The sequence below is a fragment of the Dermacentor variabilis genome, chromosome 1 (genome assembly GCF_050947875.1).
Source record: "Dermacentor variabilis isolate Ectoservices chromosome 1, ASM5094787v1, whole genome shotgun sequence".
NCBI lineage: Eukaryota > Metazoa > Arthropoda > Arachnida > Ixodida > Ixodidae > Dermacentor > Dermacentor variabilis.
This window is the reverse complement of record NC_134568.1, coordinates 95,202,888-95,226,937: the sequence shown is the minus strand read 5'-3', so window position 1 is coordinate 95,226,937 and position 24,050 is coordinate 95,202,888. Positions and strand designations below refer to the sequence as shown.

The 24,050-nt window shown below is 47.0% G+C and overlaps 1 protein-coding gene and 1 pseudogene across 1 annotated transcript in view; both read left to right on the top strand.

Moving 5' to 3' along the window:
* Positions 1 to 3,238: 3,238 nt before the first annotated feature.
* Positions 3,239 to 24,050, top strand: part of LOC142580881 (neuromedin-K receptor-like) — a 223,401-nt gene continuing 202,589 nt past the window's right edge. Inside the window, exons 1-2 of the mRNA XM_075691179.1 lie at positions 3,239 to 3,697; positions 12,255 to 12,671. Coding sequence (XP_075547294.1) covers positions 3,269 to 3,697; positions 12,255 to 12,671 — 846 coding nt within the window. The 5' untranslated portion in view covers positions 3,239 to 3,268. The remainder of the gene's footprint in view (positions 3,698 to 12,254; positions 12,672 to 24,050) is intronic.
* Positions 6,905 to 7,084, top strand: LOC142568346 (U2 spliceosomal RNA; annotated as a pseudogene).

Genomic DNA, 24,050 nt, shown 5'->3' with positions numbered 1-24,050 from the left:
TCGGCACGTAGTGCGCATCTGCGTGTGATCTGCGCATATACGAAGATCACACGGGCTACGAAGGCGATGGTTTCTCATTAAAGTACCGCGGCAGATTGGAGAAAGAGACGAATGGGTTATTAATTACACGGGTGTTTAGTTATACAAAAGGTTTGAGCCTCTGACCGTCCTGCTCCTCGTCGTTGTGTCCTGTCTTGGTCAGCTGGTGTTTTCCGTGTGCTTTTCTTCGAAGAACTGGGCAAGGTGTGTAGAAGTATACGTCCTACCTCGCCTTTGTTTCCCGTTCCCGTGACCAAGACGTGACTTCGTCAAGCACCATATCCAGGGCAAACTTATCCCGGCATAGTGTGCCAACATTGCGAAGCGCGCGCTTTCAATAAAGTGCGCCCAAGAAAACATAATGTTTCTGAAGGTGGAGCGATTCGCTATCGTCTACTGTTGGAGGAAAAGATAGGCAGTTGCTATTTGCCACGCACAAATCGAGAATGCTCGTCAGTTGTTTTTGTTTTGAGCCCAAGCGCGACTGCTCTCAGAGGCTTCAAAAAATGACGGCGTGTGCAAGAACACGTGCGAAAAACGTTGCAAGCACTCCAGACAGCTGCGAAATTAGCGAGCACTGCTTTCTACGTGTTATCATTCCGCATCGTACCCCATTAATCTCGTAGATTTAATAACGTTGACAAACAGTAGAAAAATTAACCCTGCTACCTTGAGTTTCAGGAAAGTAGGGAGTGGCCGCTATGCGCGCAGGGAGTATACCATGGCAAAAAGCCGAGATGAAAGCTATAGCATGATGGCGCAAGAGAAGCGAATCCCCTTCATTGAATTCCTCACGCTTTACCGCGCAGGCTTTGCATTCATTCCCTGCGATGGCGAAGCACATGTTTTTTTTTGGCACAGAGCGCATGACGTAAGGTCACTCAAAAGTCTAGAACAATTTATTTAAAAAATGTTAATAATAGCTCAGTGGAATTTACAGACGCCTTGAACATTAGCCTAACCAAATAATGCCAGAAACCAGGTGAAACATAAACAAATAAAAAAGCCCAACGGGTCAACGAGCTTCTATGATTGTGGTGATCAGGAAACTCAAACTTTTTATCCAAGGTGTCGTGGCTGTGTGTGAAATTCCTCCCACTCAAACTAATTAAAACTGCAATGCTCCTTTTGCTTTCTATAGCTGTATAATAAATTTCCCGCGTGCCGACAGTAACACAAGAAAGGAGGAGTCGGGCCGGTTGTTTGTTGGCTCTAATCAAAAGACGCAGACCAATTAGCCGTTAATTTTTATTTTTCAGTAATATATGCGCGAGCTGCGCAGGTAGTGCGTGGTCTAAGCACTTTGATTAAGAGCAGGTCATGTGGAGATAAATACCTTGATTTTAAGAGGTATTTGTAGCCTCCGCGACAGCTCGCTTCTGCAGGGCGTCGATATCGCGGCTTGTGTATAAGGTCGTACGAATTGTGAAACCTTTGGCAAAGATATCGAATCAATTATATCTTGTACGGTTGAGCTACCGCAATGTGCCATAATGAGGTGCTGCATGCCAACGGAAGCGTGCTGCGGAACAGTGACGTAGAGAAATAAACAGCGACCCCTTCAAGCGTGGAGCGACGCTTCGCTACCTCTTTGTTTCGGACGTGAGGAGAAAGCATAAACAGGAAGAACAACGACGTCCGAAAGGAGGACATAGCCATTTGCATTTAAACATATACAACTCCTTACAACAAGCCTGAGTTTGAGTGAACAACTACATCGCTTCTCGTGTGGTACAAGTAAAAAAACAACCGAACAATGCAGTTTCAGACCAAGGGTTTGCTAATGTGGGCTAAATATAAGTCCACATGTCCGCGCTAAACGAAAATCGTAATAATTTGATCACGGTCTTCTTATGGTCTGCTGTGTACCAACTCAAGGATGTGGGAGCAACTATAGAGCTAGATAGCTGATAAGAGCTATATAGCTGTATAGAGCCTGTTTACGCACAAGCAACAACATTTTCAAGACGCGCTCGGCCAGCTGCGCTGTCGACGAGGAGTCGCATGCCGAGGGTTGCACAGACCCCTGACGAAATCTCAACCTTCCTAAGCAGACGGCGAGGTCAGGTATCGGCATACGCGAGCGACGCAGCCAAAGCGTGTCATAAACAATGGTGTCCCCAAGGTGCTGGGAGGCGCGCGCCAGGCATCTTCCTCATCGGTCCCAAGAAGCTCTGAACCCGCGACGGGGTCACGAGGGATGCATGAGCGGCGCTTATCGTGCGCACGCACGCAAGCACCCATTCAACGGCCGCTGACAAACCGAGCTCCGCCTGCACTGCTCCAGCTCGCTCGCGGCGCGACTGACGCCGATGGCGCTATGCTTCGGCGACGCGAGAGAAACAGAGAAGACAAGCCGCAGGTGCCCGTAGCGAAGCGCCACCACCAGCGTGTGCGTGGGCGCGCGCGCGCCGACGCCGCGTGCGTCACGTGGTTTGGGTCCGGGGCCTCCGGCGTCGAACTTCCCAGGAGTCGGGTCGCAGAAGGCGCTCGACGGTGGAGAAGCGTGCGTCGGGGACGCGGAGTTCTCTCATCCCTTTCTTTCGAATCCTCCTGAACTTCTTCCCCTACGCCAGACGGCGAAGGGAGCGCTCGACTCGATTGACCGGCGGCGGACAGGCGCGCGGCGAGCCGTCCCGGCACGAGCCCATCTGTCCTGTTTGCGCGCTTTTCCCCATCTCTCTCGGAAGCTGTGTCAAGTCCTGCGAGCAGCTTCCAGTTCAGCAGGCACAGTGCCTGGGGCATTTTCTTTTCTGCGTTTTTATTTCACAAACGCTACGAATTCGCTCCCCCCTCTTCAAATGGGATGAAGCGACGCGCGCACTACGGACGACCAAAAGAAGACGAAGAACCAAACGAAGCGACGACGACGACGACATAAGCAATACAGTGGTCGGTTCATTTACTTTCGTTTGCTAGTTCGCTGCATCAGGTGCAGCAGTGAAGCGAACGGAAAAGTGAAACTGGACAGAAGCGCTACGCGTGAACTACGAGGTTCCGTGTGTTCCTCACTGCCTTCGACGCCACGCGTCGTCGACAACGTCACCGAGAACTGTCAAGTGCGAGGAACAGTGGCTTCGACGGTCTGGCGAGCTCTTTTCGTCCTTTTGCTGAACTCTTAAATCTACACGCAAAGTTACGATGGCAACGGTGTTGTAGACTTCTCTCTGTCTTTTTGTTCTTCGAGGTTTGCACGAGCGTTGGAAACTGTAGAAGGAAAAAAAAAAACATGGCTTCTTCGCTGCTGCTGAGTAGCCCGACGGACTATGAACCGTACTCGTTCGGGCAGGGCGAGACCCTGACCCTCAACATGAGCTGGGGCTCGCCGTCGACGAATCCGGCTGACAGGGAGGTTGACGCCGATGCATCTTCCTCGGTGGCCGAGGACAGGCTCTACGAGGTGCCGGTCGAGGTGATAGTGCTGCTGTCCGTCTGCTACGGCGCCATCTCGCTGGTGGCAGTGGTGGGCAACACGTTCGTGCTCTGGATCGTGGCCACATCGCGCCGCATGCGCACAGAGACCAACTACCTGATCGCCAACCTGGCCATCAGCGACATCATCATCGGCCTCTTCTCCATCCCGTTCCACTTCCAGGCTGCGCTGCTCCAGCGGTGGCTCCTGCCGCGCTTCATGTGCGCGTTCTGCCCCTTCGTACAGGTCAGCGACCTTCTCGGGGGAACGAGTGAGAGAAAAAAAAAAGATATCGCGCCCTGTCGTAATGCGGTGACAAATTAAAAGGGGAGGGTCAGCTGTAATGGGGGCACGTAAACAAGCAGCCGCAGCTGAGTCTTCCTGAGCGAGTAGCATGTTGAAACTACGGGAACGCTCTGGCTGGATATCGTTAAATACCAGAGCCTTCCCGCGACTTCAATTTAGAAGTTATACGTCTTCTATATACGGTGAACTGGTCGCTTAACAAGAGTTGGAAAATGCTGCTGTAGGTGCTCTACATACCCATCTGTATATAGGACATTGTCTCAATGATTTCAAAAAGCGTATATCTACCTGTGCAAAGTGCTCGGTCTCTACAGGAGGGAGGTCCAGCTCTCGGTATAGAGGCAGAGCATTCCCGTAGTTCGCTGAAATATGTTCTTCTTGCGCCTGTTTGTTGTTATCGTCAGGTATATATTTCCTCACGCCTTTTAAATGTGGGATTTGGAAAGGAGCTCTACGTGAAAGCCTTGTTATACATGTGCACAGTGATATAAAACTGCCGCAGACCCGCTAGTGGGAAATTCTAGCTTCGCGTCGAATAACTTGAACGCCAAGGAACGTTTTCTGAGAGACATTGATCCTCGAATGGTGGTCACTTTAAATACGTCCAGAACTGGAAAAAAAAAAGGCCGCACGCTTGACGCATTGAAGAATGCAGTCAAAGGTGTTGTTTTCCGCTTGCAAGTGAAGCAGTCTCAAAATATCTGAACGAATTAAACGGCACCAAAACGTATATTTTGCTATTCAATGTTGGCCAGTCTGTGTGTGTGTGGTGCGAATCAGTTTCGGGCGTTTAGTTTTTGTGGACATAGCACGTTTGTGGGGTGTTTACGCATAAATGTTGCATCGTAAAATTAAGTATAATCACAAGTAGCGGGTGTTCTCGTTTAAATGATTTTCTGTCGCTCCCGTTTCAGTGATCACCTGCGAAAACTTCCCTGCTAACAGGTTCTGCTCATTGCAACTAATTTTACCTGTCGCAGCAAGTATTTTTCAGTCGAGCCGCGTTTGTTTCCAGTAGAAGGACACTACACATATATTCAAGGAATATGCCTTGTATTCACTGAACATGTATTACATATATTTACGTTCGGTGCGCGCACTTGGCTGCTTTAGCAACGGCGCAAAACACGCACACACACATAAAAAAAGGAAAACGTGAGTGGCGAGACAAGCGCTGATCTCACTCCTGCCTCTTTATCCTTTTCGCCTTCACGTTTTAACTTTTTTTTTTTTTGCGCCGCAGCAGCTTGCTGAACTTCGCGTACCATTTTTCTCCTCGTTTACTTATAAAACGTGTCGCTTTCGCAAACACAGCTTTGATTCGATTGCCTTTCAAAGCTGTCCTCGTCGACTGCGGAAATCGAGACAGAAATGACGTTTCGCGCACACCATCTGTTGTGCTCGCGAAACGCAAGGATGCAGTCTAAAAGCATGCTGCTGCGTTTCTTTTGTGTGATAGAAGTAGGCTGAACTTGATAGCCCAGGTGACGTGAAATGGATGGGTAACGGTGCTGTACAGGCAGTGACGAGGACACACGGCTTTGCCTTTAGATGCACGTACTGCGTATACGCATTGCCGATTCGCGCATTTCCATACCGCTGCTTATTCCAATTTGTCCTGGTGTCACGTTTTCCCACCAACTACCGAGGAGTTCCGTCGTTTCGTTTTTTTTTTGTTGTTGTTGCAGACTTCGCTTTTCAGCCGATCCTTCCTGCTGGATAATTGGATAATGCTCCTTTTTGACCTATCGCTCGTCAAAAGCCGGCTTGTTGCGAAACATTGCTGATTCAATGATACTTTCTTGAGGACCATTTGATTCGTACTTGAATCATAAACGGGTTGCGCAAGATGCACAAGGATAGAAAAAGAAAGAAAGAAAGAAGGAGCAATCTCTCCATCCTCTTTCTTCTTTATTTTTTTTTATTGTTGTGCATCTTGTGCAGGGCCTTTATAATTCAACGTCGCTGGTTGTTTATTTAACCAAATTTTCATTTTGGTTTTCGTGAAAACGTTTCGCGTAACACGCAGATTGTATCACACTCCGAGAGACGCGCGGCGATTTCCTTTTTTTTTCAGTTTTCGTCACCGCATCGCTCCTTAAAGTGCGGCGCGGGGACCACGTAAGTTGGGCTCTCTTCTTGCAAGAAAGATTTCTCTCAACATCTCCTATCTAAATACAGGGAAAATGAGAAATTCTTTCGATCGGTATTCCCTGCAACCGAATTTGATGAAGCTCTCCGCATCTGAGAGGAAAAGTTAATAGCTACCTACAGTATGGAACATATATTTTATTTAGATCATATGTTTTCTTACGATAATTATTAAGGATCGGAACAACAACAATTTACATATTTACATATATACATTTGCATATTTTTAAAGTTTAGCTCAAGTTACGTGAAACACCCTGTTGAAGCTCGCCCTAAATAGCATTTAGCCTTCGAAACTTCCATATTCAAATACGTGTGAAACTCCTAAATTCTATCATCAGGCAACAGTTGGACCGAGTTGAATGACATTTGCTGCATTCGAAAGGTTAATTCCTATAGTGACTGTTTCTTATTTGCACCTTCAAATTTTCTTCCCCCAAATTTGACGGGACTTTCAGTACTAAATGAATTTAAGTCTATACGTTTAATATTCTGTAACTGACGCAAAAACGAGTCATCGCAGCTAAGCAAAACTTATTTGACACTTTAAATGAAAAAATAATTCAGTGCCATTCCTCTTTGTGAAGGTGGATGACCAGCGAAGCTGTGCATGTCGGCCCTTCATGGCGAACTGTCCATTGCCGTGCGTCAAACGCCGTATGCACATAAATGGAAGGCGAGGCGCGACTATAGTCGCTCCTCCACGACGTTGAGCCTCGGAAGACGATGAGGAACCGGGGGGTGTACATACCCATTTATTGTTGCAAAACGCGGCACGAGACCTTTTACTAACGAATCCCCGCACGTAGAACAGACACACATCTCACCGCACTCCGAGGGCACACACTGCTTCACCGTAGAAAAGGCGACCGTGCGTTGGTAGCACGGTCGCGCAGCACGCTTACGGGACCGCCACCACGAGATAGCGGAAGGAAAGGAGAGGAGAAACGCAAGCGCTTGGAACGCCGACAAAGAGAGGGCGGTGCGAACGCAGAGATGGCCGCGCGGGTCAAAGTGTAGTATCTATTCTTATCGGCTTAATATCTGATACGGGTTGCATTTGTACCTAAGACATTAAACTTATTTTTGCAAGTTGGCGGAGTGCTTAAAGCCTGCTTTCAGCTCCTCCGCGTGTCGGCCCGGTATTTCACTATCTTCGGGATCGGCCCACGTATGGGGAGAAATTCACGATCTACCCGGCTCGATAGACGCACGCAATTTTTTCCAGAACCTAGCTATATAGAGCTTCGCTGCGAAAAAACAAAGCCTGCGTTGCGTTGTAGAGAGTTAACGCGGAAGCGTTAGAATTATCGTGTAAGAGTTGCACGGAGAGACTAAATCAGGAATCTGCTCCAAACATTCAACAGTCGCTAAGAGCATACCTCTTTTAAACTGAACAAGCTTCATTGATAGTGTCGCAGTGGTTATCTTACGAGAGCATGTAAGCAATTTACCTCTGGCCAAATTCACCCACGGATAAAAAGCTCCCCGCAAGTGACATCAAGTCCCTGCGCACTAAATTGTGGAGCGACAAAGTTAAGACGTTTCGCGAAGGTGCCACTCATTCGGTGCCCGACGACCTGCCAGGAAACTTCTTTAACCATGAATTGCGTCGTGCTAACGGTGCCGGCACCATTAGCACGACGCATTTTTCGAGTGGAACTGGCCCTTGGCTAAGTGCCAGTTCCACTTAATTCACGTGAGAAATACAGAGCCTGTACATAGTAATGATTCTTTCCATTTGATTGTTTCGCTATTCGTCCTTGCCTCGCGCAAAACCACTTCCTCGTACACGAAAGCTGAGCAAGTTCGCACTATGAGGTTGAGTAACGCGTGTCAGTGGTATGGGGAAGGATGGGGAAATGGAGCGATCTCTGTTGTCGTGGGAGCTTCTTTTCGCTCCAGTTCATTCACCTAATTCATTTCGTGATTTCGGGCGGTCAGGAGAAGGACTCAGGCGCCGATCCGAGGTGCCGTTGTAGTTACAGATCAGGTGGCAGAAAGCAAGCTTGTTACACCTTCACATGTCTGTGTCCATGCTGATGCGGTCGCCGTCCTTGATGCGGGGACTGAACTGAGCGTCCAAATTAGAATTGTGTGTTTTTTCGTATAGGGAAAAAAATCAACAGCATTCAGCGACTCCTTTGAGCTAACTGGCTCAGAAGCAGGTTCTTGCGACGGACACCGCCATCTTGACAATAGCAGGTTCTCTTTTGTAGGTCCACAACGCCGTCCTCGTGTGCTACAGTATTTAGCCTAAGAAATACAGGCACAAACGCCACCGCTCCGAGTCTGCGTGATGCGCAAGAACCCCGTATAAATTGGGAGTTGCGGCGCCTGCGCGATAGCTTGCCCTACCGCAAAATGCGCATTGCCGCAGCGGCATGATATCGAACGCCGGTGGCGGGCAAGTCGATGCTGAGGTTGAGGAATGACGTGATGATGATAACATAACGACGACGAGCTGACGATGGTGGCAACTTTTTCGCTACCAAACTCAGGTAGTGAAAATGGATGGATGTACGTTATGTACGTGGGAAGTATATTCAGAAGTTTCTCAAAGCTCCCTACTGGGCCCATTGTTATTCGTTCCACATAATAATGATATTTCTACCAACCTAACGCACAACCTAAACTTTTTTTCTGATGGCTGCCTAATTTTCGCTCCTGTTACTGATACGGAGGACCAGCTTAAGATTAATAAATGTTTACCGAATTTAAGCATATGGTGGGAGAAAGGAAAGATTGGAACTAATTGTACAAAGTCAACCTGTACTCAAATCACTAAAAGAAAGACAACTAATACTTTCCCTCATTACATAGGCAACCACTTGTTGATAAATAGAAACCGATTTAAGTACTTAGGAGCAACAATAACACATAATTTTACCTTGAACGATCATATAGCTAAGTTATGGAAGATTTCTCCTCAAAACATATTGCTACGGCACAATATGTGCGATCACGAAAGGCGAGCAGTGTGAAGACGACGACGACGATTAGAAGCTAGCGCGGGCTGTTGCCTCTTGGCCAAGCGCAGCGTATTGCCTTGTAGCCTTGTAAATATACTTGTAAATAGCTTTTCGTCGGTGTCTTCCTACGTAACAATATTACATCCCCTCGCCCCTTCCCCAGTACAGGGTAGCCAACCGGAGATAATCTTGGGTTAACCTCCCTGTCTTTGCTTTGCCTTTCTCTCTCTCTCTCCTCATAAATTTTCGTTCCTTAAGAAACAATTGGAGCATGCAAGTCTATTCTGCACAAAATAATCGTCAGACGAGTATTAGGATACGCCTCGGTAGCCTGGTCATAACTAAAGTTCACTTAAATGGAAATAAGAAGAATTCAGAGACTAGCCGCGCGTTTTAATGTTAATTCCAGGCATGGTATAGAACAGACTCTGTAAAAAAATGATTTGAAGTTTCGTAGCTTAGATCTATTGGAAATACGCCGACTGAAATATCGAAGAAAAGCCTTATTTTAGATAATCAAAGGTTAAATTCAAGTTGATAAACTCAAACGCCTACAAGTCTCAGGAAGACGGAATCCATTAATAAATTATATGATTATGTTTTTCAGCCATATGGTAGCCGTAGTGACACATTTGGATTATAATTTTTTTATACGCAATTGAATTAGAGAACCACTTGCCCAGGTCGTTCGTTGCTTCAGATAATGGTTGTGCTTTTGAACACGCTGTGGATGTGTATTATCATGAATGTAGTGCTTAATTAAAAAGAAATGTTTCCACTGTTTTGGAGAGAGCACTGTTTCTTTAGATGGTGCTACTTTAATTTCATCTTCCCTCCTTGTAATGACACCGAGTCGGGAGTTGACAGTATTCTACAAACAAACAAACAAACAAACAAACAAACAAACAAACAAACAAACAAACAAACAAACAAACAAACAAACAAACAAACAAACAATATAAACTTCGCAATGACGCAGACGTAATGGAAAAGATGGACGGGAACAGCAAACAAGATTTCGACAATTTAAGTGCCGTCGAAGTAGGAGAAAAAAAAAAGGAAATGCGTTACGCAGTTACCTTAACACAGCACTATACGTATATATTTGACAAATTTCCTTGAATCGATTCTTCCACAACACACTGGCTGCTCTAACAGAACTATTTTCGTAGCAGGATGATACATAAAAGGAAGCACAATCGTTTGCTCCGGCAATATAAAGCGTTGTTGTTCATTGAAAGTTCAGAAACATGAAACAAACGGCGGCTGGTGTAGAAAGCCAACGAAAGAAAGATAGTGCACGTTTGTCGGAGACACGTAGAATTGGGAAAATAGATTGGTATTCCCGTCTTTCCCCTCGTACTGTACTTTTCGCGAGTGTCAAACAATACTGTTTCTTTTTTAGAGACGGAAGGAGTGTGCACTCTAGCAATATCCGGCTGAATGTCCGGTTGCAGCGCTTCCTTGATTCCATTTGGTATACTGTTGATCGGCTCTCCCAGTGGAAAGCTCTGTAAGAAAACGAACACGTACGTGCTATTTCTGAAAGAGGGGTAGAACTCGAATTGTAAGGCATCCTTAAGAGGATATTCGACGACGTTTCCGGACATGCTTGAATCTAGGCAATGTGCGAGTTTTGGCTACCTGATATCTGAAAAAAAAAAGTATGTACAAATCGCAGACCTAGAAGCCTTACTCGACATGAGGTAGCCGTGTTCTTCGCGTATGGCACAGTGTGCTGCATAGAGAGCGTTCAATGTTCAGAAGAGCGGCGGTAAATAGAGCGCCGTTCATCGAAGAAGATTTTCTTTCATGATTGCGCGTAAAGGAACTAGTATTTTTAATTATTGAGTGTAATGCGGTCTCTTCGAGGTTTTACCTACAGCATACGCCTCAGGAACTTGCAAGCTTCGTATGTGAAACTCTGGCGCCACTAATTTAACAAACAGGTCTACGCGATTCTGGATACAGAAGGTGCTTTTGGTAGGCGTTTTCCAGCGCTTTGCTCGAGACGCCCTAGGGGCATCACGGTAAAGTGGATAATCACAAGCTAAGGAGCTAACTATACTTGTACATTTGAATAATGTTTGACAGTACTGGTAATAAATGTTTTCATTTTTTTTCTGAAATAGCAATTTCAAAAGGGGGCTAGTAGCTTTGTGATATAGAAAAGTTTAGTTTGGCAAGCTAATACGGCTATTTGTCTTGCCCAGTGTTCCTCGCACACACACGAATGCTATTAACAACGTATTTATTTATTTATTTGTTTATTTATTTATTTATTCGAAATACCTTACAGGGACCAGAAGGGCATTGAGTAACAGGGACAAGAAACAGCACAAATAGCCTAGGAACAAGTATCAAATAACGATGCAAGATGCAAAGCAAGAATTAAAAGGGAGAAATTGTACAGAGCAAATGATAACAAAAAAAAACATAGGCGCAGAGAACATCGTATTATACCATGAGTAACATGAATGCGTCATATGTGGGCAATAAATATCGTAAGAAAAAACAGTGGTCATACAAGAAATGTCATTGATGTAAGATGCACAAGGTAACAAGGCATACTGCAATAGCAACCAGAATGGAAATGCAAACCAGCTGAAGAAGCCCAAGTCACGACGTCACCTCTTAGCAAAGTGTTTCCGCAGCTGATCATGGAATGATTGGTGGTCACAGATGGATGCGATAGAGTCGGCAAGGTCATTCCAAAGAGCAATGGCACGTGGAAGTGCCGATGAATGGAAGGCTTAGGTCCTTCCGTGCATGCGCTTTATGCTAAATTGAATATGTAGTCGACGCGAAATGCGCGAAGGTACTGCCAGACGTAATGGAGACGGCCTGGTGCTCTAATGATATTTATGAAATAGGCATAACAAACTGCATTGAGTCACGGCACGGATTGAGAGAAGAAAGCGCTGGTGTCCTTTCGCGTCCTTCATGCATGAAGCCCTTGTTCTCGAACCTACGTGTGGGGAGCGCGTCTTCTTTGTAATATGCTAGGCACGTCACGGGCATGGTAACCAAGAGCCCAAAGTCTGCTCGGGCTTTGACTCTAATTGAAAGCTCTCTTCTGTTCCACTCGGCCCACTCCATCGCACTAGGCACCGTGAGAGTGCACAGGAGCAGGGGTGGAAAGGCTCTCGCGAGCGTTGGCGTGCTGCGAAGGTATTATGCAGTGCCAAGTAGGCTTGGATGAACTGCAGGAGAGCTATCCGTGAGTACAGTTGCCCACTGGGGAGTGCGAGCAAAGACAAGCGGGCACATTTCTGCTCCCGTAGTTGCGCCATCGCGGCTTCCGATCGACTGAGTACTCCTTTGACTAATTGGTATCCATCAGCTTGCCTTCCACACTTCCGGTGCTTTTGCAGGTGCTGTCGGTGAACGTGTCCATCTTTACGCTGACGGCGATCGCCGTGGACCGGTACCGGGCTATCACGATACCGCTGAAGGCGCGCCTCAATTCCCGCCTGACGGCGCGCGTCCTCATCGGCGTCATCTGGGTGGTATCAGCCATGGCGGCGGCGCCGTACGCCTTCGCGCTGCGTGTCACCCTGGTCCAGGACGAACGAACGGGCGAGCGAACGCGCCCCTTCTGCCACAACGTGGCGCTGCCTCCCAGCGCCTGGCGCGTCTACAACAACGCGCTCGTCTGCTCGCAGTACTTCGCGCCCTTGCTGGTCATCTGCTACGTGTACGAGCGCATTCGCCGCCTGCTCAAGGACTCGACCATCCCCGGAAACCCGGAGTCCGTGCGAGACGCCATCGTCGTCAGGAACAAGAAGAAGGTGAGCGCTTTCTCTTCAGACGCGAGATGACGACCACGACACACACGGGCCCAAGCACGTTCGTGTGCACCGTCAAGCGCCGCCTTATATTCACGCCTCGTGGAAGTGAAGCCGTGAGATAATGCACGAGGCTATAGCTCCTCTTCTGTTTGGGGTCGTAGCTCCAGCTCGTTTCGGCTAAATGCACTGCACAAAAGATCGCGGTCGCATGTGCCTAGATGTGATTTTGACATTTTCCCTCGGGATGTGTTAGAGCTCGTTATTATCGATCTTGAGGCTTCGCCAGAAGCAGCAGGGTGGCCTACTAAGTAAAACCAAGTCTTTTGCAAGACACAGTTTGCGTATCGATAGGTGTGTGACTGTAAGACTTTAACGTAATAGCTTTAACCGATACGACAGCGTTTCATGCGTCTATAAATTATCCAGCGACCTAAAAGTGGTTGAACTGTAAACCGATACTGCTGAAGGAAATAATCATTAAGAACATTAAGGGAAAATATCATGGGGTGTTACGTGCCAAAACGACGATATGATTATGAGGCACGCCATAGTGGGAGACTCCGGAATAATTTGTACCACCTGGGGTACTTTAACGTGCACCTAAATCTAAGTACACGAATGTTTCATACACAAATGTAATCGAAATGGGCCCGCCGTGGCCGGGATTCGATCTCGCGACCTCATGCTTAGCAGCCCAAGAGCATTAAGGAAGGACTCAGTATACAAATTAGTTCCGTAAACGCACAGGTTCCGTAAACTTTTACGCTGACTTGTGGTGGCAATTCCCAACCGTTGTTCCACACTTGCTCCGTTATGTGTTTAAAGTGATTTTAACTAAAAACGAACAACAAATCAACCACGAAACATCAAGAAACATTATATTTCGATTGGTCGCCGCTTTCTAAGATGAATACGGTTTCACGCTCTTCGAAGTACTCGAGCAATGTGACCGTGTGACTACACAACCCCTCATGGACGACAGAAGGCCTGCACGCTGCGCAATGAGCTAATCCTAAAACATCGCCGATATAATGTAATCCTTTCATTATATTTGTTCCTGCTTTTTTGTGCTTCGTCACTGATCTCAGCGGAGCTCATACTACAGTATCAGCAGGACGAACCGGATGGCGGAAAGAAATTGAATCAACGGATAAGAATCGTTACGGTTCCATTTGGTCTCTCCGATTTGGCTGCCCTCTGCAGCACTGCAGCACGCCCCGCCTGCGCAGCGCTCTTCGATTTGACTTCGTGCAGGAGCAGTTGAGCACGAGTCCATGTTCCCCCTCTATACTCTCTAGTTTGGCAAGTACAGGTGTCTTACAAGTTCTTGTTAGTAAACAGCATGGCACCACGCTGTTCGATTAGTGGAATGCGGACTCGCCCGATTTGGTTACGACCAGCCCAGCCAGTGTATATAGGCGGGTTACAAGTTAGATGCTTAGATAGTCGTCCGGACACGTCTGTAAAGGTTTGCGACGTGTTAAAATTCCTTTCGTTCCAACTGCTCTCTTTTGGTACGAATTTTCTGACGAAGAAGTGGCGTCAGCGGCCGTACTTCGCTGCCACAGCGTAATCTAACTACCACAACAGAGATGCCCGATATGCTGAAAGGAAAACACAGTTGTCATTTGTGCGTGCGTGCGCATTCGTCGAAAAGGCTTCGCTGCCCTCAGCAGACGACAAAACATGTCAATCGCTGCACTCTTATTCTTGTTTACAATGAATGCTCCGTGCGTAGTTGCCGCGCTGCCCTCCCACAATGGGAACTTGTGCGGTGCCGCACATGGCCCTGTCGAGGGCTGGTTCAGAAATGTTCAGCGAAATTCGAAGGGACCTAAACTATTAAAAGCAAAGTTAGTAAATAACTATAAATGCATCCGTTTACTAATTTCACGTGTACTTTACTACCTTCTTACTAGCTCTGTACTAGCCAGGAGATTCTGAAGCTAGTAAGTGCTGCCGTTACTAACTAGAAAGTTTTCCTTAGTGGTATTCACTAGGTAACTAATAAGCGACCTTATGTGAGAGGTTGCTCTTCGGTATATCATAATTCACCTAACCAGGGCGTGAAGGGAAAGTTAGTTGACGCAAGATCGTTGGGAAGATTTTATGCATTTCTGACATTCTTGCCGAATGAGAGGCGTGACTTCATACGTGCCCCTCAAGTCTTCAACGTTTCGATCTCTCAAAATGAGTATTCCTCTTGCATTTTCATGTTTCTGAACACATTACGCCTCTACCAGATTTATAGCATTTCTTATTACCGACATCACGTTGCATAGTCAAAGCAACAGTTTCGCACCGAAGCTTAATTATAGCTTTGGTTTATTATCAACGCCTGAAAAACACTTGGTATACTGCAGATTCTTCAGGAATGGCTGTTCATGATTGCTAAATTCAACACAATAGAGATAAAAAGGTGGTACTTGAGCAAAGAAATTATACATAGTAACGGGAATCAAGATATATCAGATAATCACTGATTGGTTGAGTAGGGAACTAACTTTTTTTTTCTATTGAGATATTGAAGAGCATTGGGGGACACACTGTAATTGTAAAATTTAAACATGGTTATTAACGATAGCGTTACTGAGTTTACTACCAAGGTAATGAATATCGGGAAAACGGTTACTAACATACAGTTGTCCAAAATTAGGAAGGGGGCCGACAGATTAAGTAGCACACTCTAGTGCTACTTCATCTGTCGGTTACAAATGGTTACAAACGGGGATAACGTGCCTCAGAAAGGCTGGCCTCCGTTTAGATAGGCGGGTCTTTCTTCGTCAAAGGGGAACATAGGCCCATCTGACGAAGATAGGCCCACCTACTGAAACGTGGGCCAGCCTTTCTGATGCACCTTATCGTGTTTCTAACCTTTTTACCACGGTAACAGGTTGTTAATACTTGCGACTTCTTTTTCTAAGAAGTGTGAGCCTTTTAGTTAGTGCCATTCATTAGCTTCAGTAGGTAGTGAATATTACTTTCTAGTGCTTTACTGTCTTAGTTTGCTAAGAATATAGTGTTATTTTTTTTGTGACAGGTAATATCTTAGTATTTAGTTATTCAATACGGGTACTTATTTTTCTAGAGTATCATAACGGCATACGGTTTGGAAAGCAAATTGTAGCAGGAACCATCGGCGATGATCGTCAATGTGAGCAAATAGTTGAAAGCTACATGAATGCTTTTCGCTTAATAGACGTCGGATACATGTTGCAGTGAGGATATTTAGGTAGCGTTTATTGTTTCATGGCGTAATTCCGCAGAGAACGGAGCAGTTAGCCGGCGCATCTGTAGACCTAGCATAGGTGGATGGCAGCTGCGTCTTAAAGAGCTCTGTGCGCCGCAAATGCGTTGCGCGAGCGCGCGTCCTTTGCGTCGGCGGTGTATGCACTGGCGGTGAACGCGAGAGCTTCGAAATGGCGCTTTCGGCCGTTTTCTTGGTCGAACAACAACAACAACGACGACGACGACGACAAAGAAAAGAATATGCCGGTAAAATTAATCAAGGAAGTTAAAACAATATAAGGCTGCGAAAGCTTTCAGCCGCAGCAGATGCATCGTTTAAAGTTTGTGGCTTGGTTTTACTGTGCGGGAGACCCTTGCATGCGTAATAGTGTATGCCTGCAGCAACCAGGATGTGTGGCGAATATGCGCAGGAACTGCAGCAATTAAAGAAAAACGTAAGAAGCACTAATTTACGCGGATCTAGCCGGACAGCTAAAGAAGCGAGTTACGGTCCACGTTCCTCTGGAAATGTGCCCAAACTGTAGGAGCGTCTAAGTACCGCTCGAATCCAGACGAGGGGGGTGTGTGGGCAAGGGAAGGGGAGGGGGGGGGGGTGTGATGATAAATCCACGTGGAGCCAGCCGTAGTGGGATCTCTGAAGACGCCCTATTTTCAGATCTACGCAGGAATAGCCTGAAACTAAACGTTAAATAAAATATGAAAGCAGCGAATCAACATCGCTTGACGGCTGTCTGCACACATGTGGCAGGTGTGCTTTCGTAGTGGCAAGGTGTAAAAAAAGAAAACAAAAACCGCAACCCAGTAAAAAAGTAGTAGCCATGGCAGCTGCTACCTTTTTACTGCTTTAAAATCGTGTGTACGGTGTGTTCGCAATATTAAAAAAAGTTAACAAATGTAAAAATGCGGCAAGCGCTACCGACAGAACGTTTCAGTAGGCGATATGTATATGTGTTTCATCGAAATATATTTCCGCGAACTGGTCACCTAGTTTGGCTACATGTCCGTCACGTGAAACTCCTACAGTATACGGTCTGCTTCTCTTTCTTGTAGTTTATAAGAATGCTGTTTCTTTTCTTTAAGTTGGTACGTATGCAAACGTTACTTTAACAGTTTCCACCGAACTCCCCACACCATGCACATATACTGCGCAACGCGGCTCGCCCTCCTGTCGTTGGAATTGCAGACACACTGTGCAAGCCAGTGCTTTACTGGAGACAAACGAGCACCCTGTGCGTGGAGGAGTCTATAATTAGATTAGACAAGACGGGCTGGAGTTTATGGAGATGCGTTATTATTGTTCGCATGACATGCATCTAAGGGAGGTAACAGAATGTGCCGCAAGTGAAACATCGAGAAGCAGCTGCAGCGGAATCTTGGGCTCTAGCAAACAAGAGAGAGAGAGAGAGAGAGAGAGAGAGAGAGAGAAAGAGACCCAGTGAGGTTAACCAGATGCGAGTTTCCGGTTTGCTACTCCGCACCTGCCTCTGGTCGGGGGGGGGGGGGTGTAATAGCAGTTGGACAGAGGACAGAGAGAGATAAACAACAACAACGACGACGACGACGACGACGGGGTTAATAGGGAGGACGTTCCAATCATAGATGCGTTCAAAAAGACTGGTGAATCTCAAGAAGCGCAGTAGAGCTTGCACGGCCTTCTAATGCGATGTTAAGTCCCGCCAATGTTCTAGAATTCTTTCTTCCGACAGAGGCCATTCGTCCAACTGGTTGAGCACGACGGAAAGCGATTGTCTCTGCCCGTTGTGCTGCGGGCGCTGGCACAGAACCTGACTGATTGTTTCCTCGCCGCCGTAATGGCCACAGGCTGCGGTGTCGGCCATCTCTAAGCGGAACACGTGGACATTCATAAACGCGACACCCATACTGTAAAAAATAAATGAGAAGAAAACATAGAAACAAAGGGAAATTTATAGTTTTACTACAGAAAATTTCTTTCAGTGGAAGAAACGTATTATTTTATTTAAAAAAGGCGTTTTGTCTGTTTATGGTCAAAGACAGAATTTTTCGTTGAATTAGCCCTAATACGGTAAAGTGAAAAGATATCATAAACACTGCGAGCGAAGTGAGATTTGTTCGTCTCTTAACTATTCTCAACAATAACATTTGTGTGTAGCTACATTAGCCACACAAGAATTGGCAGATGTCGTGTGCGCGAGCCAATTGGTCTTAGTTTCTGAATAAAATACAGCTGCATTGAGGACGAGCCATGCTGCTCAGATCATGACTGTATAATCTCGTAGAGTTGATACTTGCATGTGTCGTGAAGTGCCGTGTGTTTTGGAGCCGGGTGTCTCGTCAGTGGCCGCACCTCATTTGTTGTAGCGTGATTATCCGTGAATTTATGATCTGTTACAACCAGATCCCAGTATTTGACTCTTTCGAACTACATGAACGCTGCTGTAATGAGGGAAGTAAAAGTTACTCCGTTAATGTAACATATGATCTAACAACACTTATCTATAAAATTATCCAAAGCCAATAAAGGGAATAGTCTGGCGAAATCACCGAAAAATACGGCTGCCATACTTTTTCCGTTTCTTTCACAAAAACATTTTAACAGTGCAACCATAGCCTACGCAAAAGGGTCGCTTCTCTTCGGGGGAAGTCTTGGCGGAAGGCGAAAGCTTAAGGTTGGATCCAGTGGGTGTAATCGGTAATGCATGCAATGAATGTGATTCATTCCACTCCAGTGTGGTGCATTGGCGTGCGACTGTGTGCGGCATTCTTGAAGCACCTGTCCTAGACAGTGGCATTGATAGGCGGTGGTCCTCTAAGTGGGCTAAACGAGCAATTTGGTCGCCACCTTCTTTGCAGATAATACCACACTGACTTGGTGGCCAGTGAAAAATGATTTCGTGGCCTTTCTCATGTCAGGTGGCGTATGGACTCTGTAGCCGCGCTGTAAGATTGGCAGTAAACTCTCCAGTACTGAAATCCACTAGGCAAGTTCTTGGTGCCGCCCGCTTCTTTCCAAGAGAAACAAAGAGTCGGGATTGGAGAATGCATACAAATATACCAAAACGCCAAGGGTCTACCCTGCCAGAGTAGAGATTTGTATAGGGTATCACCAATACCACAAAATATGGATTCGACACTACACTCAGAAAGGAGAAAAGCGAGAGCAGAATACATAGACAAAACAACAAAGTACTTGGACACTGCAAGATTCATGGATGCTTCACCATATCGGGCCAACGTAAAAAAATATGGTGGCAGTTGTCGTAAACCTTGAAGGTAAAATAACGGCCTGTGCTTCGGGTTCCCGAGCAACCATTACAGAAACCGAAGTGGTAGCCATCGCCTTAGCAATAAGAGAAGGCATAGAGCGCAATGCTCCACTGACAATAATCACAGATTCTCAGGCCGCATGTAGGAACTATCAGAGGGAACAAATCGGCGCGAGGGCACACCGGATACTTACTGAAATCAGCAGAGAACTCAACGTCAGGCATACCCAAACAATAAAAGGGGCCCCGGGACACCAGGGTATTACTGGGAACCTCCATGCAGAAGAGGCGGCTCCAGGTTTCACTAATTGCCGAGTTGCCCATGGCAACATCGTGGAGGACCCGACAGCCATCGATCCAAGTTATAAAGCAGTCTTGCAATACTACAGGGAATTGAGAAGGCTCTACCGAGCACCGCATAGGAACCTTTCAGCCGTGGACTCAGCGACGTTACGCAGGCTCCAAACGCACACATATACAAACCTCCATAAATTGCACATATACTACCCAACAGCATACAAGGACATGTGCCCGTACTGTAGGAGCACACCGACACTCTACCACATCACATGGGAATGCACGGCTCGTGCGGAAGAGCAAGAAGAGAATAACACGAGAGTGAGGTGGGAGGCAATGCTATCCAGCTCCGCCCTCGGGGATCAGCTCAGGCTAGTCCGGAGGGCAGAAAGGATGGCGAGGGCCAGTGGTGCCTTGGAATAGGGGCCCGACCACATGGCGTTACCTGTATTAGGGGCAACAACGTCGTTTCTGCAAATAAAGTTTTGTTGTTGTTGTTCTTCTCAGGAACACGTGCCAAGTGATAACTAAAGCCGAAATAAAGAAGCAAGGAGAAGTAGGTGTTAGTGCCCCTCGTTTATTTTGTTAGTTCTTTTTTTTTATTAGCTGGCGCTTTGTTACTAGCCTTAGATCCATGTCATGCGCGCCGAATGTGCTGGTTCTCATCGGGTCATCGAAGCTAAAGCAGCGTTGGGTTTGTTTTGTAGTTAGGAGGGAGACCACGTTGGAATGCCGAGTGCTGACGGCTGCCCTTGTGCTTCGTGATAGTTTGGCCGGCGCTTGTATTTAGCGAGACATCTGCGGTGACCATAGGCAAGGTATGTTCTGCCCGCACACTCACGTAGCAACCACTAGGTATTTTACTTTCATTAATTGATAATTCTTTCCTCGGTATTAAGCTACATTGCACATATTGCATGGTCGAAACTAGAGTTACTGTATAACGCATATGGTAACCCTAGTCGAAACCGCAAAAGAAACACCTAGTGGGTCACTCGCCTCCCCTGTTCAGTACCGTGAGTACCTCGAACGAACGCGTAACAGCTAATGGTAGCATTGGAGACCATGTACCAGTACCTTATATCACAGCAGCTGTATCATAGTATTTGCGGCCCTTCCTGTCCCTTTGTCATTGCAAGCACGTCGGATCGTACACCGGTGAGTCCTATGCAGGCCGTAGCTGCAACAACCGCGTTGGCACAGCTTGTCAAGCGAAAGCCAGGGGTTACGACATTAAGCCACTCAGCAGCTGGGAATTTCAGGCATACGATTCCCAGCTGCTGCAGACCCGTTACAATGGCGGTTGAAGGCAGAAAACGCAGGTGCACTGATGTTTCGGTGCGCAGTGAAGAATCCTAAGTGGTTGAAATAAAGTTGAAGCCATGCGCTACGGCACTTCTGTCAGCCAGGGTGCAAAATTTTTAACGCGAAGCCTCATAAATTGGTCAGCCAAACTTACCCGCTTTATCAAAATTTACCATCTCCTTAACTATACACCGCTCTTTCTTGATTCGGGGGAATTTCTCGACTTGGCTTCATGCTATCCTTTGCAGTCTCGGCACTTAAATAGAGTTACTTGGCAGGATTCCGTGGTGCAGGGCTTAGCGCAGCGCGCACATACTGCTGTGTTATTACAAACGCCTCTGACCTGACCAAACCGAAGGCACTTGTGGCATTGGAGAGGTTTCAGAATGAACGGTTTTACAGGGTGGCGAAAATGGCGCACCTTGACATTAGATGGTGTGGTGTTGCCCTTGAAGGCTATCCTCACAGACCGTGAATTGCCAATCCGAGATACATGCATGATGCTAGCATCAGGAGTGGCTGCCTTGACTAGGATAGGCAAGTCTTCGTTTGGTATTGCAACGTCTACGTCGTAAATGACGCCTGTTGCTATATCCTTGTCGACAGGAATGTGGGAGCGCACTCTCATCCCGTTCAGATCGGCTACTGTACGCAAAATGTCAAAAACGGTTGCACGCACGACATCCACGGCGAATATGTTCTTACGAGTGTTAATTCTATTGGGGGCAAGGACTTACGGAGTCGCCATCTGCCGGAAGCGCCTCCGCTGCGTAGTATATGAAGGATCACGCGGCGCGCTCCACATAGGCTTTGCTTACGGCGCTCAATAAAAACACCACGCGGTCGCCCTCCTGGACATTTATGTAGGTACTCTCAAAACGAGGGAAGTTTTTGACTGCCGATATAATAATCTTGGGCAAACTGAAAGCACAGAATCGTTTAGTGACGCTGTCTCTTTGCCGAATACGTACAGTGAACGCCACTGCGCGCGGTCGCCGCGATGGAGTCTCCCGAACCGGCTTCTTGCGTGAAAGGTAGGCAAACGCTGAGAGTAAATTATGTGAAATATGTTCTTATAGTGGGCTCTCTGTATAACCAAATGGGGCATAACAGAATGAAGCCTCAATGCAGCGATCGCACGGGTTCGTAGCGACTGACTGCGCGTCTGCATGCATGTCCGCGCACAATGTTTGGCTTTAGCTGTAAGCGCGTTTTTGCACCGTGCCGTGAGCTTTTAGGCCACAGCATATGAGCATTTGACAGCACACTAGCAACCATTATTGCGTGGACGCTATTAGAACTTAAAAAAAAAATAATTTCGTTATAGAGACTTCGACGCCTACTCGTTCTTCTCAGCGTGCGATTTCCTTATGCTTTTTTTTTCGTAATCCAGTGCATTAATTGATAACACAAACATGACCATATGCCATGCCTTTTTTAATGTGCATCTTACCACTACCTTTCCTTTTCAGTGAACTTGCCATTATCTAGCATCAACAAGTTCATAGACCAAACAGTCATGACATTAGCCTGGTAGCGGGCGCGGGCGAGCGTCTCAGTGCACGTTTTCTGCTACTCACCGAACGTCGCGCACTCCCGGCGCCGTAGCAGATATCTCCCTCGCGTCTGTGCTTGCTGCATACCCGATTTGTAGCCGATGGCTGTCTGCCAGTTCTAAGTTTCGCCAGCCAAGCTTGTCACAGCTCTTTGCCCTGCAGCTACGTGTGAATAAGGCTGACACCGGGCTCCGTTGCGTACGTCCGGCACTGCGGCACCAAGCAGTAGCCTACCATGCTGCAGGCCTCCAAAGGCAGCCACTACCTATTGCAGTACTTTCAGATGTTGTCAAGCAGACACCCAAGGCGGTAAAGCCTCACCACTTAATCAGAACCGCAGCGCAGGTGGGACTTTAAACTTTCGTTTTCAGCTCGCTTCGGCGCTTCCGAAGCAGCCGACGCAGCCGACGCAGCCGCTGTGTCCACGGGATCCCTCATGCACGTCACGCCGACGGTAGCGCCAGCTTTTCCAGGGGTGGAGCTCAGCCCCAATATCAGTTATCTCATTTGGTATTAATCACTCAAGGAAAGTCGAGACAGCTTGCCTATTCAGGTGGCGCAGATTGTCCGAAGGAACCACCGGTATGAAGAGTATGACGGGGCTCGAGGACGGCTCGTATTCTGTACTGTGGACGTACTTGAAGGCGAAGGTGTCCGGAGGCTCCTTCGCTTCGCCTTGCGGTTTGGCAGGGATTCTAAGCCGTCTTCGTAGTTTTCCCCGCTGGCTGAGTAGAGTTCCGTGCTTTCACTAGCGCTATTGTTCAGTTCGCTGTTACGCTTCCACGATGGCACTGCGGAACGCGAGGCCAGGTCTAGAACAATCTGGGCAGTGTCCACTTCCACCACTGCCGGCGGGGGACCGATGTCCCGCAGATAAACGCCGGAAAAACCGAAAATCAGCAGGAGACTGGAAAGCACCAGTCAACCAGATACTAAGTAGTAGACTACTGAAAAGTCTATATAAGCGTTTATTTAATATGATATTCTCATTTCACGCTACTCCTTAAATTTATTTATAACGACTTCCATGACAATTATTTGCAGAATAAAGCCGAGGTAGGATACACTCAAATAAAGAGTGCATTACACCCCCCCCCCCCTCCCCGCTCCTCACTCTCTGTCTTCCAATCTTCCCCTCACGCAAAAGTTTGGGAAAAAAAGAACTGTCGTGTTTCAGTAATTCACTGGGTATTTGATGTTTCTCAATGCCAAATCAAGAAAGTCGAGACCACGGTCCGTATTCTCAAGCTATTCTGTACTTGGAAATTTTTCCTTCACTCGACCGAGTTGAGCACAGCGCTTCCCTTCGACTGAAGAAGACACTATACTTCTCAAGAATTGACGCGGTGTGTCAGTGAAGGGCATTTGACAACCTCTGTCGAGGGGCGGCGGTGGCATTAACTTTTTTGAGTCGAGGAGGAGTGTTGCTGAGTGGAAGGACGTTCTAGAACACGGGGTCAAGACTGTTATCAGAAAAAAAAAAAGAAATCGCACTTTCGCCCGAAAGGCGAAGCATTGATTGCGATGACAAATTAGTAGACAGATATAAGAAGAAAGCGCAGTAGTTTTATCGGCCGTATAAACTTGTAAACGTGGGCATGCTAACTAATGTAACAAGCACGGTGTCACGCGCGCACAAGCAAACATGAACACATCTCACTCGATTTCCGCGGAAACACGCTGTCAAAACCCTGGAGTGAGGAAGTGCAGCAGCAGCGGCGAGTGAA